Below are 19,014 nucleotides of genomic sequence, written 5' to 3'. Positions count from 1 at the left end.
TTTCAACCGCTAACAAGCAAATGCTTGACCTTTTTCACCAAAACGTGACAAGTTATCGGTGAAGGAAAATAAGTTGGAGAACGCGAAACTGCTACAGCCCTTTGTGAACACCAGAGGCTGGGACACAGTACAATACGGTCGTGTTCATCATTACTGCGTTCAAACGAAAAACACAAAGACATCATCCAGAACTGAGACGAAATGAACAGAAAAATAAAAACCTGACTGAGTGGAGAGACATAACAAGACGCTTCCACTGGATCACTGAAGAGTTTGATTTAAATGGAAACACTGTGCATCATATGCAATGGCCTTTGCAGTCTGGTCTCAACTCAATTGAAGGTTTATGGGAGATTATGCAGCTCGGTGTTAGACAGCACTCTTCACCATCATCATCAGAATACCGAATGAGGCAGCAAAAGCACTTGGTTAGATGTTGTACGCAACTAAAGTGAAGGAAAAGAAGTCATCGCTGACTCGATTCCACAAGAGACACACACTCTCCCGGGTGAACAAGAATATCTTTTGTTGGGGATATTCTGACAACCTTTGTTTTTTTGTTTTTACAGCTATGTACTCAAAATCACAGAGTGGATGTGATAATGTATCTCTTTTACAAATTACGATTGTGTGATGGTTAACTCGTTAGCAAACTTACGTCATCAATTTCAGGCCACATCGATCCTTTTTCCGACGTTGATGAAGGAAGTAGCTGGACAGTTGGACACGTTCGGTACAGATCAAGCAGGACGTATGGATTGAGAAGCGGGGGACATGTGTTGTTGTTCCAGTGTAGCATAAATGAGTAGATCAATTATATGGTATTGGATTGGTGCACAGACTCAGGCAATAGCATTTCAGGCTGCAATGGAGCCACTTCTGATACTGCTATCAGTATCAGAAGTGGCTCCACTCTTCAGGCTATGTCAGATGCCCTGAACAGCTGATGCCAAGCTCACACTACGAGCGACAAAAGCAACCGAACGGCAACGTCTGGCTCGCCACACCGTTGCCAAGTGGCCGTTGGAGTATTGCTCAAGCGCTCATTATCGTAGTAAATAGATCTGGGAACTGGCTAGTGGAAAACAGAACAGGGCAAAACAAAAACATATTATTTTTGTTGATACTTCAAAGTGTCACTGAAGCGCTGAAAAAAGTTGAGCCCATGCTGCTCAATTTAGATTTATACAACAAGGGCATCAGTTTGCAGCTCATATTGATGATTGCTGTGTCGCTTGTGGTCTGAACCCCAAATTAATAGAGATGCAGATGGGTTCACGTTGGAGCGAAACACCGAGGGGACCGACCAAGCTGAGGTATTTCACGCGTCGTGAGCAGTTGCAGCGGCAGCTGTGACAAAGTAAAATGTGAACACACAGACACGATACAAACATTTTTACATTTAATATCGAATTCAGCATATTTTTAATGGTGCCAATTTCAACAAATGCAGGCTAAAAAATTAAAAAAAAACGGTGCTCAAGTTGTACAGTTCTACAGTGTACCAACATTACAGCACAAACATTTTGTAAACTAGTTCCAAAAGTCAATTGTCTCAATTGTATAATTTATATGTGGCTATCAGTAGATTATGTCTCTGTGTAAAACACGTATGTTAGTTATACATGTTGGACAAAGTTACAATATTTTCCATCAAATTCCATTGGGACACTTGTTGGTTAAATCATCCTCTCTGCTGTTATTGTTCACGGTCTGTTTTTATTATACTACCTGTAAACAAAGCTATTCAGCACCATATCATTAAAAGAGTAACTTTTAGTGCTCCTCACTATCTCGTGCTGCCCGTTGAACAAGAACAAGCATCGCCAGTGTAACTGTCAACCAACACTGTATATTTATCACAAATGTTTTGCTATCCAGGCACATTATTGAGAACTACCTGTGTGTTGTATGGAAGGGATTCCTCCGATGTCGTCTGTTACATCAGCAGAACTTTATTTCATATCATACTTCTACAGCTACATCGATTAATTTGACAGCATAGTATGAGGTCAAATCATGAGACAGCCAAGAATACTTTTGACAGTTTGCGATTTCTCCAGATTTAAACTGAGTCTGCAAGAGATGGATTCGTCTCTTAAAATTGTTTCCTAAAATATTATGTTAAAATACACCTGGATTATACAGTATGTTGTCCAACTTTACCAGGTTGTTCTGCTGCTTCATGTTTGGTGATCCTTAATCTGCTTTGTTTTTACCAGGGTTTTGGTTAATAGCAATATCACATGGTTTATGCGGGCAGAGGTGTTTACGCTCACGTTTTTCCTCAAAGGGCAGACTTTGAAATTCATGATGGAGAAGATAATCCACATTATCTTAACAGACCTTAAATGTTAGAATAATGGCAAATGTCAGCCGCAAACACGGTTTTTTATGTCAGGCATTTATCCAAAATGATAATAGTTTAGGTAATTTCTGAAAACAGAAAAAACAAATGTACATTGTTAAAAAATGTAATTTGAATAATTTCTTCATTGTTGCACTATGGTTTTGGACAACATGAAAAATTGCAACAAAAATCAAGATGGAAAATGTACATACATTGCTGTTGGAACTTTTATGATTGTAGTTGCGTTAGATGTAAGGACAGCGTTTCTCTTTGACTTCTGTGCAGAGCCTTGCATAACATTTTAAAATCTGGACCCCCAACTCAGTGCTTACTCCATCCTTCATCTGTGTATGAAATATTAAATAAACCAGCTTCATTCATGGCATGTGTGACTGTGGGAACCCCATGAGCTGTCACAGATTTTACTACACCTTGAAATGGCCGATACGAAGGATGCAAGAGAAGATGAGAACAGTTCAAGGGAGGATTTAAGCCTTTAAAATAAGATATAGAAGTGTCAAAATAAAGTCCAGCTCAATAGAAAGATTTAAAGAACTATCAGGAGATTTTAGACGTTATGACAAAAGACAAAATCATGGGTCTTCCCGTCTGTCAAGATACAATCTCCCAATTACTCAGAATGAAATTCAGAATGTTTTTTTTGTGAGTTGTATGTGCAATCTGTTAATGTTAGTTTCATTTACATCGTGGACAGCTTTGGGGCAGCTGTCGCTCAGCGAGGTTTTAATCACAACGTTGGCGTTATGATCCTCGGCTCCTTCGGAAAAGTGAAAGTGTCCTTGAACGACACTGAATCCCAAGTTGCTCCCCAGGCGCCGACTGCTCCTCAAGGCTTAGGATGGGTTAAATGTAGAGGTCACATTTTAAGTGAGTATGTATGTGACGATAAATTAAAGTGAAATGTAATGAGTGTCAAATGATACAGGAATAATTTGATTGTCCTTCCTCGCCTTCTGCTCATCATTTGATCATAACCACACCACCCGACAGAGTGAAGCTTTGACTTCTATATGTTCAACAGGAACATGATCGGCTGTGAGGGCCTGAAGGGGTGACGTCCTGAGAGCTGGCTGCTTCAATGGCGTGGGCCGAGCCACGCACCCGTCCAGAACCAAAGCCTGAACCAAAACCTCACAATCAACGGACTCAGCGCACTTTTTCTTCAGTTATCCTTCGAGTCCAGCCTTCAGTTTTACTGCCCCTCCTTCTTCTGCTGGCGGCCTTCGCTGACCTGGGGACTGCTGGTCCACCGCAGCCAGCGTGCCCCCCTCTCCTGTCTGGACAGCCTTTCATCATCTTCTGGGGCATCCCTGACTCTTCCTGCTCCGGGCGGCCAGATCCTCGATCGTTCGGGATGGAACGGGAGGGCCGCGTGGCCGTCTTTTATGAGGACACGCTGGGGAACTACCCTTATTTTATAGACAAAGACACACCGATCAATGGGGGGCTACCACAGCACACGCGGCTGGACAACCACCTCCAGAAGACACAGCAGGACTTGGAGGCAGCTTTACCGGCCCCGAGGTACCTTGGGCTGGGGGTGCTGCGCTGGGCGGAGTGGATCCCCCAGTGGCCAAGGAACCGAGAGAGGCAGGCGATGTATCTGGAGGCATCGAGAGACCTGCTCAAGACTTTCTTTCCTAACTGGACCCCGGAGGAGGTGGAAAAGTGGTCACAGGTAAGGAAAGATGATAACGAGTAAGGAGATAGAAGAGAAAGAAGACGGATCAGGAGTGGAAGTGGAGAATACACTTTCACAGTTGTTGGCAGATGTTGGAGTTGTTTCCAACTGTTCCAAGAAAATAATCTTTGCTGCAAATATCCAGTGGGACTTGAATACTAATCATATCGTTATGGTACCATTTGGTTTTGGTCAATACACCAAAGTTGCTGTCATGTTGGCAATGACATTGTATTATGATGTTATGATGTGAGCACATTTTAAAGAGGAAGGACGCAGCGGATTTATGGAGCACAAAAGCAGTGAGTGAGGCAGAGTTGCAATATGTAATTACATGATGTGATGACCTGACAAAGTGAGCTCCCCTTTGCATAATTCCCTCAGCAGAAACATGGCATCAAAGCTACAATGAAGGATGAAAACAACTTCACTCTGATTCCGTGAACTACGTTCAGTCGGTTTGGAGAAAGATAAGAATAGTAAGCAAACAAAAGCCTTTAGTGAATGTGAATGAAGCTGAATTGGAAAACATAACATGAACTGTCCCTAGCTTCAAATGTAACGCAAAGACATGAGCGTAGTTATCCATGTTCACATCTAACTCAACAAGAAAGCAAAAATGTGTATTTTTCTGAAGTGTCAAACTATTCACTAAGTCCAATGCTGCCGTCAAACTGTTCTGCTCACTGATTTTCAAATTGTCCAGAATTATGTAAATTATTAACTGTCAGCTCTAAAAAAACGCGACACATTTTGGGTTCAGTTTGATGATTTCATAATCTTGATTCACAAAAACCCTGAACGATGTAAAATGTGTGTGAGCGGTGTGTAAAGGGTGTGTTGATGTCGTCACAGGTGGACTTCGAGGCAGCCGCCCAGTCAGTTATGACGGAAACTCTACGAGAGGTCAAAAGGTTAAGGCCCAAAGCATTATGGGGCTTCTCCCCTTACCCCAGCTGCTACAATGGCGATCCCGCACAAACCATGTTGGCCAACTACACCGGCCAGTGCCCCGCTGCGGAGACCGCCCTCAACGACGAGCTTCTGTGGCTATGGAAACGAAGCTCCGCCCTCTATCCTCTGCTCACCCTGGAGAAGCTGCAGGTGGGCAACACCACTGTGTTGGACTCCTGCACGTCTTTTCACATTTCTGTTTCGGGTTAAGACGGATTACAATCATGACTGCAGTTAAATTAAACCAAATTGTACCTCTAACACAAAATGTGTGTTTTTTTTAAAGCCTGCGTTCACGTAATCACTTCAACTTGGCAGGATACCAACAGGAACAAAACTGTGGGGAGGAAAAAGAGATCCAGTCTCAATAAGTTGTCAAAAGTACTCAAGCTGGTCCCATGAGCAGCTAACAGCTCCCAGTGTAACACCAAAAAAACAAATAAAATGAAAACTGTTTGGTATCAGAGAGGTTTTGTAAACAGTTACAAAACCTCTCTTTGTCAAAAAACAGTGCTTGGCAACAAATCTGTGAGCCAAGAGAAGGACCTTCACGCTAAAGCAACCTGAGCATTGAATACTGAATACATGTGATGTACCTGGTTTACAGGAGAAAATGTGTACCATCTGTCCCCCTTTTTCACAGTGTGAGACCTCCGGAGCCAGTCTTCACCTGTCCAGTCAAATCAGAGAAGCACTCCGAGTAGCATCTCTGACTGGGACTGCATCGGATCTTCCAGTATTCCCATTGGTCAAGAGCGTCTACGCATCGACTAACACCTTCCTGTCCCAGGTGAGATATCGTGTATATAGATACTCACCGTGTCTTCGTTTGAAAAAGAGAATGAATAGAAAGCGGACGGTGTATTTGGTCTACACATGTATCATCAGGTAACAAGTACAACTGTGTTTGTACTGTATCATACTATGAAGAGTACGACGACGAAAACAGCGCTTCTTTGTATGATGTCTTGTGAACAGGCTGACCTGGTTAGCTCCATCGGAGAGAGTGCTGCCATGGGAACAGCTGGAGTTGTCATCTGGGGCGAGAGCGAGACGAAGACCGAGGTACAACGCCACATTTACATGAAGTGCATACACCCAAGAATATGTCTGCACGTGTGTGCATGTAAAATTAAACCGTGAATTCACTGAAGTACATTTGAAGATTTCAGTTCTTAAACACACAATATTACCATCTAACTTTTTTATCTCCCTAATTAAAACTTCAAAGATGTCTTTGCATTGGCAAACATGTCTCTCCTTAATGAACCTGTCCACCCCCAGAGGGAGTGTCAAGACCTGGCAGAGTTTGTCCGCAAGGTCCTGGGACCCTACTCCATCAACGTAACCACGGCAACCCGGCTCTGCTCAGCCTCCCTCTGCCAGGGAAAGGGTCGATGCGTCCGTCAAAATCCAGAGAGCTCCGTCTACCTCCACCTCCCACTGCCGTCCGAAGTGGTGGAGAAGGTGTCGGATAAGGTGAGGCGAGGGTAATGAATTTTAAGCAGGTTTCAAGATGTACCTGTGCTGGTTTCACGAAGCTCTGTTTATGAATTGTGTTCCAGATGTCATTTATCCTGAATCGCACTCCTACAGTGAGTTAAAAATAGATGACGACATGAGACCTGTTGTTCAGATGTAAAACAGACTTGTTCGGTTTCCGGTGACCCAAAGAGTCATGTTACTTTTTTTTTAGTTTCCAGTTAATTAGCGACGCAAAGCCTAAACTACTGCAGTCACACAACTTGTTGTCAGATCGCTTAACTGTTCTCATTACACAACCTGTTGACTTGTAATTGCGAGTCTGAAAGTCGTGTTTTTCACATTACATGACTGACTAAAGTCACGCACCTTGATGTTGTCGTTGCAGCAGCAACTTTGTCTGTGTTGCATCGATATGGATTGACGTAGCTCAAGTGTGAGCGAGGTGTCTGCAATAAACAACTGGGCGTCAGGGACCGCGTGTCATCATACTTGTAGAAAGATGAACAAGGACACACGATGGTGAGATTTAAGATTGTGGTACAACGCTCCTTAAAAAAGCACGTTGACTTCCGCCTTTCTCCGACACTGAACATGTTGAAAGGCGATTCTTAAAGGAGAGACAAGTCCTCAACTTATGTTCTTTCTGTGTGGAGTTGGAAGGCGAACAACTTTTTTTGAGTCACGACTGATAAGGATAACCAAGACAACAACAGGGAGTCCAGTAGCCTGAGGATCTTCTGTCTTTAGACAGTAAGAAAGCAGAGTGGGAAACAGTAGCTGAGACACAACAGAGGAAGAAATGCTGCAACACTGAACACAAGAACATTGTGTTCTCCGGGAGCACTCATCACTTCTCAGTTGTCATGAAGTGGAAGACACAAGTCTGAATATTGCTGCAACTGCAGAACATTATGAAAAGTTTGTTATTTCCATCTGACTTTGACCCGTACTATGTAATATTGAGTTTTCAGACTGATGTCATAAAATTCCCTGTGAATAGGAACAGCAGCAATGTTGAACATCATGTTTCTACTCATCAGGAGGAGGCAGAAAAAGCCACAGATCAGCCGGACACAAACACGAGACCGACTGAGCCCGACCCGGCTGAGGTCTGGAAGAAGGACTTCCAATGCCAGTGGTACAAGACTGCAGACGGGGACGTCTCAGACCAGCAGTCCCCCAAAGACGGGGCATCCGTTCGGGCTACAGCAAAAGAAACTGCTGGAGATGTATCGGTGACGACAGCAACTCCTACAACAAAAGGTGCCTCTGTGATCGAGTTGAGAGGAAGCAGTTCACCTGGAACCGGAAGCCCGACGCCGTCGCTGGAAGTAACGACAGCCGGTGGAACGGATTCACAGAGTGCCCCGAACCTCACTGCTCTGCTGTTGCTGGTGGCCGGAAGTCTTTGCCTGAAACCTTAAAATGAGAACGAACCATCCCTCACCCGGACGTACTGGGCTTTAGCTGCAATATGAGCCCTTCTGAAGTGCCCTTGAGCAAGACAATGAATCCCTGCTAGCTTCAGGTGTGCTGCTTTGTAAAAAAAAACAACAAAAAAACAATTTTAAAGAAAAAAAGAAACAATGTTCACAGCTGGAACTTCAAACCTATTACTGAATGTGCCAAGAGACAGTAGTGGTAGGAACACTCGTCACTTTTCCCCACATCTACTGGCTGAAATTTTTCAGGAGAAAAGAAACGTGACAAGATAAACCTTTTGTCATAAAGTCAGCCAGACAGTCGTTACACTGTCACACGTGTGTGAAAGCGGTCTGTAAAACCTGCAGGTTTATACCTTCTTTGCACAGTTTGTTTATACATTTTAGTCCTTTGTGAAACAGTAATTATTTCATATTTTTAAAGCCTAAAATGCTCACGAGTTTCTTTTTCCATTCAGTAGACGCGTCGGGTTAAAAGGCTGGTTCAGCTAAAAAAATTCAATTATATTCACCTTTCCTGAATTGGTATGGCAACAGAGATGTCAAAGAATATTATATGAAATCCTTAAAATGAAACCAAAACTATCTGCATTGCTAGATAGTAGAAAGGTCGGGGAGACTTTTTGTTTATTTGTAAATTGGGTGAACCGGTCATTTAATCTGCCTTACAGAGCTTGTCATTTTCATAAATGCTGCAGTACTTAGTTAAGCAGCAGTTGGAGAGTCACAGGTTTAATGCTATTGCAGTGTCAACTTTGACCTTCAAACGTCCAGGTTTTACTTTGTCTTCAAGAGACCCATCTGCAGCTCTATTAAAGCATCCACTGCCTGAGTTCTGATAAAGCCCTTTTTTCAATATCGCAGTGGGAAAAGCACAAGTATAAATAATCAAATGAATGATGGCTGAATTCCATTTAGCTGCTGAGGTTTCAGGGCCCTGGTATTGAGCAAGCTGGCTCTCTGCCACAGCTTACTGTGACAACGAAACAAAGCCATCGCTCCTGCCATTAGTAACACCGCTGCGACAAGTCAAAATATCTGCAGTGAACGAGACCTATTTGTCCCACCGGCATGTTAAAGATCCTTCAACTCTTATTGTGCTTAGAATAAAGTTAGTTATAAATGCAGTAACTGTAACTTTAAGGACAAATCGTTACATTCAGAAAATACAGCACCTGGATATCTTTTTTTGTAAGTCAGAGTTGTTTATATTTGGTTCTTTTACATCCACTATTTTAAGCACCAAAGGGTTTGAGTTCTCTTTGAGGCAATACACGTAAAGAAAAAGATGGAGGAAACATTTTTTCTTGCAGCTCATGTAAATTTATTTATTATTTCTCATTAAAATATACACTCAAGACGAAGGGTATCTAAATTGTTTTTTAGTTACAGAAAGAGATCATATCTACACTGGTGCATCATCTGATTGTACAACAGAAAATTCATTAATCGTACATTTACATTATGAACAAGGACATCTCTCATATCTCAAGGATCCTTTCTCACCTTGTAAATCTACCAAGACTCCCAAATGTCCCCTCTCATTTACCGTCGCCTGCAAAAGAGCATTAACATCCTTACAACCACAGACATGTTGGAGTATATTTCCGTATCATCATGGGAAGCAGACTCGTTCCATTCTTCAATGTATGCTTTTTTAAAAGACGCAGCCCTTCCTCTTTGCCAACACGGCTGAGGAAGACGACAATGAGACAAAGAGCAGATTTTACACAGAATGCCATGAGAGCTTTTTGTGAAGCCATTAACATCTTTCTCACAGAGGTGAAAACACATAAACACGCTTAACAATGAAGAACCAAGGCTAACATGTGGACACATGTTGCTTCCAGTATTGCTTTCATAAAGTTTTTAGATGAATATCCCAAAATCCACCAAACAACATGTTTTGCTGCCATCAGTAATAGCTATATGTAAAAGTAATAGTACAATGATCTACCACAAGGCCACCCACCAGTGCAATGACAGACGTACCACAGTCTCTCCATGTATTCAAGTAAAAAGCTCCATGACAGCAAATGGCTTCAGGTCGGTAAAGTAACAGCCGAGCGACGCTGCAGCTGCTCAGTAGCTTTTCTCTCAGAGTAAATTAATAAATACTCACTTCAATTTATTGTGACAAGTCCACGTTAGTTGCCCTGCGAAGGCTGAATCCCGACTGCAGTGACGTTGAATCTTCCTTTGTTGTAACAAGTTGTCCAAACTTTTTTCAATGTTGAAAGAAACAAAAGCGAGGACAAGCTGCACAGAGACGTAGCCGCTGCTTCTTTGTGACGGCTTCAGCACAAGCACAAGCAAACCAGAACTGGCTAGAAGTTGATTAACAGAATGAATGACACTCGAGGCAGTTTGTTTGCTACTTGCATGCCTGGAATTTAAATTAGACGTTCAATAAGATTTCATGAAAGTCTTTTGGTTGTCTAAATGTATCAAATTTTTCTACTTTTGATGTTTAAAAGTCAATTAAGGACAAAGACTTTTAAATATTTAATGCTAGATATTTTCCCGGTGATGTGCACAAAAACATTTTGGATTGCACAAAAGGTGAGCTGGCTTTGGATTGCAGAAGCTCACCTCTGATTTTTAAAATTTGGAAGATTTTAATTGATAAACGACAGGAGAGCATCAGAGTCGAACAAGTAAAACGGTTTCATAACCTTCGACAACCAGCAAATGCTCCAGAATACAGTGGGAAAAAACTCTGGCTGTACTGGTTTTTCCCAGTGACAGAGTAGCAGTGAAGTTGCAACGTCGTCGCAAAAGCAAACATGCTGAGAAAACTGAATAAATAAACATTCTTATAAGACAGACGGAGACAGACACGATGCTCCTCTCTTCTCATTAAGCCTGCAGCGAAAACAATCTGATCTTTGTTGCATAAGATTAAAAAATCGACTTTCTTTTCCTGTGCAAAAGTCTCTGTCTTCTGAGCAGACATAATGGCCTCTTCATAAGCGAATGGAGACAGAGAGGGACATCGCCCCCATGTGGGGAGGAAAGATTAGTGCAATCTGAACAAAACGGCCTGGACGGATCATGACACAATATTCCTCCTCAGACTGTAAACGCATATTCAAGGATCTGTGTCTGTGTGCACGCGTGTGAGTGTTCAGGGCACCACGTGTCTCCAAAACAGATTAATTTGTAAGATTTAGTTCCACAACAACTTTGTAGAAGGAAGTGAGGGTGGCTTTAAAAAAATAAAAAATAAATAAGAGAAAGTTGAAGCCCGACAGCAACTTAATCACAATTCAGTTGGAATCTCACTGAACGAACGTGGTCATCTTCAAATGATGAAGAAGCGGCGGGACTATGAGAGCCAATAATCCAGCATGCCGAGTAGCAATGGTTCCTGGAATCCAGAGGTGCACTTATTCTTTGCTGCAGTGTGTGTGCTCCCTGCAGAAAGGTGGGTTTACTTGCAGACAGCCTCAAAACAGGATGCGCTTGATGTTGGGTCTTTATAGCTGGCTGAGGGGCGTGTCTTCAAGGCCTACAGGTTGCAGATCTACTTGCAGATCGCCTCCAGAGCGTCAAGGGTGCGTTTAATGTCCCTGATCTGGGCCGCCAGGGTGTGTATGGGCTGCATGGAACGATCCAACTCCTCGCAGCGAGCCATCAGTGTGTACATGCCCTATGGGAGCAACAATACAAGACGGACAATAAAAAAGTGGATGCTTTAATGTAAACCTATGAGTAAAATGATGGCAACATGAAAAGAAAAAAAAACTATGATAGTGTGCCCATTGTCTCTTTAAAAAAAAAAGAAAAGCTGATTAGTTTTGGTCACCAAAAATGTATTTACTTTCTAGTTTACTTACATTGTTTTTGTCAGGTTTCAAGATAACAAAATACACTGTTCCTGTTCAATGAAATTGATGTTTGTGACTATGAAATGGAAAAAGGATGTAGAAAAGAGAGCACAATTCCAATGTCGACAGAGTAAAAAAAAAAAAGCTTAACTATCATCAATCTATATTCCTATGAGTGAACATTTATATATATTTTTAAAATTCATATTCTGAAGGACCTTTAACTTGCTCTATATGTTTTGTAATTTCCAACATTTCCCAGAGGCAGAGAACATCTTTCTGTCAAAGTAACACACACACACACACACACACACCTTTATACTCATGTCCACAGACTCTCCCAAGCTGTCAACAGAGTCTCTGTAGGTCTGGATGTAGCCCACACTCAGAGCAGTCATCTAGAAGAATCATGGACAGAGAGACCAATCAATCACAGAAACAAATTTGGGCGATAGTGTGTCTGCGAGTGTGAGAGACGATATTAGAGGATGAAACAGAACAATGAAGCTAAACACCCTACGCATCACGAACAGACAGACTTTCAGTCTCACATTCTGGATAGTTCCATTGAGGCTCCGCATCATCATCTCCACACTGTGCGCCACCTCCTGGGTGTGTCTCTGAAGATCCAATAGGACGGCTGGATCAATGGGCGGGATGTCTGCTGGTCTCCGTGACAAACCACGGCTGCGGAAGATGGGACCTGAGCAGTCCGCTGGGAAGAAATAATTCTGAAATTTAATGAACGATATACACAAGTAAGGCTGCAACTAACATGTGTTTTTAATTGTTTTTTGATAATTAGTATAAGCTGGAAAAAAAAAATTGTGAGGAGACAAAGAGCCCGTTTTGTTCGAACACCAAATCTATAAAGACTTTAAAAATAATAATAATTAAAAGCAGCAACTCCTCACATTTGAGAAGCTAGAGGTCAGCTAATGTTATCGTTTTTGCTTGGTATATGATAAATGATTCATTGATTGTGAAAATAAATGAGGACTGCTTTTCTTTCAGGACCAACAAACGCAGTCAGAGGATGGCAGAGGGTGATGCAAACAGGAACAACACGTGTGCAAGCACAAGCCAAGCTAATAATGACAACCTCAAAGGAATCGGTTTTCCAAGCAAAAAATAAACTGAAAGTCACACAAATTACATGCCAGAGCGAATGAAGAATTATTCTCATTTGAAGGAACAGCTGCTCTTACTAAAAGAAAGCCAGCACAGATTTAAACAAATTATGGCACTTGATTAAAGGAACACATACGCTCTGAATCGCAAAGTAAACGAAATAAGCAGGTTTCCGTCTCTGAAATTGATTCCTGTCAGGCTGCAGCAGGACCTCAGTTCTAAACCCCTCCAGTCTAAACTAAGTCTGAGTCATCTATCCTAATTGAATCAGCAGGTAGAGGGAATGAGCTGCCAGCGAGGAGGCATATTGACTGTGTTCCCTGTTTAAATTGAGTGGCCAGTTCAGCAGACACTCGAATACAGATGGGCTTTTCCTCTGGGTGAAGGGCAGCGGTTCAGACGCTTTTCCCTTTGAAAATTTGACAAAACAGATGGCTGCTAATGGATACACTTGACTTTTTCAACCTGCTGAATTTATAGAGATGATTTCATCACTGAAATAGCTCCACGTGTGAGCATTTTAAAAACTATCCTGTTTCTATTTCTGTGGGGTTAAGTCTGGGCCGCTCGTTAAACACGAGGTGAGGCGGATTTAATGAGCCAGGACAAGTTAGTATTGAACATGTTGCAACATTTAGATGCTTTTGTGTTACGGCTGGCATCGTTTGATCTGTACATCCCTTATGTGGAGCAGACAGAATATGGTGATTACCAAAACTATTCACTAGTGTTGAACGTATTGGTTGCATTAAGTTAGCACTTCACAAAACCCCATTTCACAACCGTCTAATCAATAAGCAGGCTTCTCTCTCTTAACATGAAGCCTTAGATTTTTGACCGCGAAAAAGATGTGAGCATCACACGTGTAAAGTTTGTTATAGCAACACTTTTTTTCACTATTCTTCAAACAAAGCTATGGAACTCTTTATTGGATTGATACTTCTCAGTTTTATCAGTTGCACAGTCATTTTTCTTGAATCTCACCATATGAAATGATGATTGTTGATTAACTGACACTTTAATGCTCAACTTACCTTGTTCCACAATTACGCATGTTCAATTTAATCATGCTTCAGGGGCTTCCACATGAGTCTACCATGAGCAAAAGCTACTTCAAATATCCACAGAAATCAAGTTAAAATATACAGTGCAGTGTTTGCACTGAGGACAATCCAGTCATCACTCCCCACAGGGAGACCAGGCTCAGCGAGCATTAAGTTCGCGGCACAGTCCAGAAGACGGGTGCTATAAAGCTGACAGGGTAGGAGTCGCAAGCCACCTTTTATTTTCAGAGCCTAATTAGAGCCAGTTGCTGTGCACGCTGTGAAGACCAGCCGGCCTCCCGTTGAGAACACTAAAAACTATATTCAGATAATTAGGATATTAGTAGTAAAAATTAAAAACGACCGTATGTAATTGATGGGAAATACTGCACTGTATGATCGTTAAGTTGTTAAATTCCAAAATATTTTACAAAAAAAAACTCAAATAGGATTACTACAATAGGGGAAATATAAATTACCAAATAAGTACAGTTTGCACACAGCAAGGTAACATAACAAAGCTGCTGCATTATGAAAATCTGCAGGGTGGCCGATGATTCATGCAAGCCTCCATCAGTTCCTCATGAGCCGTCAGATACAGCATTTAGTTTGCTTAGGATAGTGCATCAATTCTCCATTACTTATTATGGGTTAGACATGAGCAGAGTTATGCATAAATGATGGCTGGTGGCTGACTGGGCCCATTAGCTTTTGGGAGGAAAAGCTGGCTGTGAATCGGACTCAAAGTCAGAACCCCTGCACCAGCACCGCTGCTCGTAAAAATGCTATTAACCTGCTGAAATGCCGTTTCTGACACCTCCCTGTGCAGAGGAACATGCAAACAGTTTGTCTGCCGCAGTTATAAAAGTAACACTGCACTACGCACATCCTCCAGCCCAGTCGCCAGGTAAAAACGTTGGCATTGGACGCAAACCAAGAAATACGCTGAATTCGGCCTTAGCACCGAAGTGACGAGTGAAAGCTGCGTATAAAAACACGAGTACACACGCGAGTAAGTGCGTGGGGAGGGGGATGGGTTGAATAAACACAGGACCTTTGAGAAAGGTCCATCTATCTGATAATGAAAATTATTTTCGTAATTTCTTCTGCAAGTCAAATGCAACACAACATAAAGCGCACCAATAGATAACGACATATATACTGTATATGGGATGTAGTCACACTTTCTCTGATTCTTACAAATCAGCTGTAATCACCGTATGAGAGCAGTGAGCGCGGCGGGCGTGACCAAGCCAGTGGTTCACACTCACAAGCATGAACGTACACTAAAAGCACGCGCATTATGAATTCCAATAATGAAGAAAATTCCCTTAATCAGCTTGAAAATAATCTTGTGAGGGTTCCTTCGGCTCCATACTCACAGTCACTGCAGTCCAGACTGGGCTTGGAGCTCATTTTGATTTTCTGCTCCAGGTTCTTGGTGATGAAGTGAGTCAGGTCACCATCCTGGCTGACAGTCCCCTCTAGCTCCAGAGCTGAGGAGATTGTGGCCCTCCGGCCCTCTGACTGGCCACCTCTGCCCCCTACCCGTGCCCCCGAACCACCTGTGGTGAATACACCAAAAGCAGCTGAATAAAGTTGTAAAAATAATGCCAGTAATTACTACAGTAATTACGGCTTATCAAGAGATGGAAGTCCGACTTAATGTAGTTACAAATTCCACTATATTTCTGTTCATTTATTGCTTTACTAAAGAGTTTTTTTGTGGGCTTATAAATAGAATACAAGTAAAGAGACGGTGAACGAGCTTAACTGCAGTAAACACAAAATCAAACCTGTTTGACAGATATCTACCTCCACAAGCTTGGCTGATTTCATCCAGACTCTTGCTGTCCTGCATCCCCCTGACATTACGCACCCAGACCTGGGCCATGACGTGGGGAGGGCACGGGATATCGTCTGAGGGAAGAAGAGGAGGTGGAGGAGCGGAAGAGGACGAGGTGCTTGGACCAGGGGCTGAGGAGGAGTAGTGTCTTGAAGACTAAAATGAAGGGTGAGGCGGTGAACAGAGAACGGAATAGAAGAGGAAGTGAATAAGAGAAGTTAAGTTAGCGCTTATTAAATCACGCTGAACAAAAGCATGATGAAACTAGCCCAAGAGCTACGTATGTTTCTTCCTGTTCATAAACCCTCTCTTCTAACTGATGTGTTGTAGTTCATTTGAAGCACACTGAAGTCTCAGAGTTCATCTATTTGAAAGCGAGCAGTTAAATCAAGATATCTCCACAACATTTACTTGCATTGAACACAGTTCAGATTGTGCAAATGTAATCTGTTAATGTAATCTGTTAATCTCTCTTAATCCTACGATGCCCTCCACTCTCTCTAGTACACATACTCTAATGAATATGAATATAAGCGCCACTCACCTCCACCTCTGTTCTCCCTCCTGCACGCTGATTTATCCACTTTTTTTCATTTTTCTCATCGTCCTCCTCGTCCTGTTTCTCCTTCTCTCCATCTTCCTCCTCGTCTCGACTGTCGATGTCTCCATCTAAAGTCTCTGTTTCCTGTCTGCCTGTAGTTACAGGGCCTCCTCGCTGAGAAGACTCTTTGGAGTGTGCTTGCTGTGCTGGGTCCCACAACAGAGCTGCATCAGGAAGCTCAGCATTGTTAGAGGCCTCACTAATGTCTGTGTCTTTAGAGCCTGACTCCCAGTCTTCTAAGCCTCCAGGGCAGGAGGTAGCAGGGAGCGAGGCATCTGTCACATGAGAGGTGTGTAGTGATAAAATAGTAGATGTTCTCATATTATTGTACGTATCCGTGTCCAAGTGGCCTTCGCCATCGTAAACTCTGTTTTCCGCATCTACGCGGTCCTCTGTGAGTCCAAGGGCTCTGTCCACCGGTGCCTCCCCAGGACAGGGCACCCTGCTCCCACCACATTTTACAGAGACCGGAACATGAGGGCAGTTATCTGAAGAGACGGTTGTCACAACCCCATTAGCGGTTTCTGGCACTTCGGTGCCAATCACAGGGGAGAGACTCATCCCTCCACCTGCTGATGGAGAAAGAAAGGATGTTAGAGACTTTTTAAAATCCATATTTAATTTATAATTCAAATGTGTCAAAGGGGTTTTTACCATGCACCATGGCTGACTGGGGATGGGTATCATAATTACTAACCATTGTAAATGTGATATTTCAATACTAATACAATGGTGTTTTTTTTTTGTTAAATGGAATATAAACAAGTTTGAGTTAACTAAAATAAGGACTCTACCTCAATAAAATATAGTCCGATCTGAACAGTTTTCATTATTGAAATGGTACAGACACATTTATATTGCTACTCATTAGTAGTAAATATTAAGTAGTCCTGTTGACTACAATGGTCGGAGGTGTAAAGGGAGTGCTGCCACTGTAACTTCTATGACGCAACATGATGCTTGACAAATGTGTATTACCTTTCAGTTTACATCATATTTTAAAAAAAACTTCCCAGCCCCTCTGCTTACAGACCTTTACTTGCATTCAATGGCCTGGCCTCGGTCTATCGCATGAAGCAAGGTGTTGTGGAAAGTGAAAAAATATACTGAATACAATATTCTGAGGAGGGACTGGGAGCTATAGAGATTGAACATTTAAATGCTGCAATGACAGATTGATTTATCCTTTCTAGATCTCTCAACCCTCGCCTTAGCTGTGTTTAAGTGAAGACTGTCACTCAAGCAAACGATGTAACCATCCTACACATTTTAATCGTGGTCAACGGCGTAATATTAGGTTGCTTAGCTTCTTCCTAGCTTGTAAACTAACTTCGTGCTAGCGTACATAGCATTACATAGCATTGCATTATGGCGACTTTAAACAAACAACGCCTGTGCAGGTTGACGTCCATTGGCAGTGACTACGTCGCATAACAAACAAACACACGGGAACAAAGAAAGGAAGAAGACATTAATAACAGCCTGTCAACGTTGAGGAAGTTGACGTCCTTTCGTCTTTAGCCTCTTAGCTCGCTGTTAACCTACATGTTGTTGAACGGTGTCAGGCCTTTGAGTCTCAACGCTTTCACAGCTCGTCTCTTGTTGTCTTACACCGTCAAACGACACATTGTGAATGGGTGTGAAACATGTTCATTATCTAATAAAATCTGAATATAATTGTACCGCGTCGCTTACATTTAACAAAGAAAACACTCACCAGTGTAGTTCCTGTTCAGAAAATGTAGGCGACAAGCGAGTCCGACAAAGAAATCCTTCCCCTGAAATCTCAAGAGAAGAGTTCCGCCTTGCAGAAATAATACCGTCTCAAGCTAAATAATTATATTTTACAATCTTCTTTTAATGTTAATGATAAAAGTATTTCACCGATTTGTTGAAAAAAAACAACCCATTACATTCCTTAATACATTATTGGTAAGATACATCAAAAACAGACCTAAGTATTTCCAGACATGCTGAGCAACATTTAACTCCCTCATGTCTGAGTTTGTTTGTCTCTCTCTATGCATCCTGCACGTATATCAGTTCTCCTACAGATGGAGACAAACACCACATCTCTTAGGAAAAAACTTTCCTGAAGAGTAGTTTCATATTGATGACTTCAAAATGAAAATTGTATAGAAGTAATGCATCCTCGTGGTCTGACCTCTGACCTCCTGGTGAGGGTAGTAAACAATCAACACAATACTTGTATTAATCCAAAAACATAAATAGGAATGCTTGTTAAAATATAAAATGTCAATACTTCATATAAACATCAGAAAACCTTGAGTACAAAGTGTTGATTCCTTAATGAATAACAGTCTCTTAGAAAAACTAATTGTATTAGTGGCACATCACAACACATCAGGTACGTGGTTTTTAGGAGGTATGATCATGACCATGCAAAACTAAGATTTACGAAATTTACATTTGCCAAAATACTGCATAGAAAGACTTGTAAAATATTTCTGTTAACAACATTCTTACAATATAAAATTTAAAAAAATTATAATGCGTACTTGTTATCCCCTCTCGTGACATCATGCTCACAGTATTGTTTTACAAACGGGTGTCTGATCATGTCCAGTCCTCAATAAAATAATTTACTGTTTGCAAAAGGACAAACAAAT

General features: G+C 41.9%; 2 protein-coding genes across 4 annotated transcripts; one reads left to right on the top strand and one right to left on the bottom strand.

Annotated features, from left to right (window-relative positions):
* Positions 1-3,449: 3,449 nt before the first annotated feature.
* On the top strand, positions 3,450-7,998 carry si:dkey-72l14.3 (Glyco_hydro_56 domain-containing protein). Its single transcript, XM_068598481.1, has 6 exons — positions 3,450-4,049; positions 4,908-5,156; positions 5,650-5,796; positions 5,985-6,071; positions 6,291-6,485; positions 7,532-7,998. Exons 1-6 carry the CDS (start codon positions 3,450-3,452, stop codon positions 7,913-7,915), a joined length of 1,662 nt encoding a protein of 553 aa, XP_068454582.1. The 3' UTR covers positions 7,916-7,998.
* Positions 7,999-9,249: 1,251 nt separating this feature from the next.
* Positions 9,250-18,135, bottom strand: borcs6 (BLOC-1 related complex subunit 6). 3 transcript variants are annotated; one of them, XM_068598658.1, is made up of 7 exons: positions 18,102-18,135; positions 16,328-16,956; positions 15,753-15,939; positions 15,320-15,502; positions 12,315-12,478; positions 12,078-12,161; positions 9,250-11,585 (listed from the first exon to the last, which is right to left on the bottom strand). In XM_068598658.1, exons 2-7 carry the CDS (start codon positions 16,943-16,945, stop codon positions 11,460-11,462), a joined length of 1,362 nt encoding a protein of 453 aa, XP_068454759.1. In that variant the 5' UTR covers positions 16,946-16,956; positions 18,102-18,135; the 3' UTR covers positions 9,250-11,459. The 3 variants fall into 3 exon arrangements, with proteins under 3 accessions (XP_068454759.1, XP_068454760.1, XP_068454761.1); XM_068598659.1 differs by lacking the exon at positions 18,102-18,135 and adding an exon at positions 17,930-18,006; XM_068598660.1 differs by lacking the exon at positions 15,320-15,502.
* Between the last annotated feature and the right edge of the window lie 879 nt (positions 18,136-19,014).

Source organism: Clinocottus analis, unplaced genomic scaffold (assembly GCF_023055335.1).
Source record: "Clinocottus analis isolate CAN_PGR_092001 unplaced genomic scaffold, fCliAna1.0.p SCAF_4, whole genome shotgun sequence".
Taxonomy (NCBI): Eukaryota; Metazoa; Chordata; class Actinopteri; order Perciformes; family Cottidae; genus Clinocottus; species Clinocottus analis.
The sequence above is the reverse complement of the archived record's forward strand: the minus strand, read 5'-3'. Positions and strand labels throughout refer to the sequence as shown.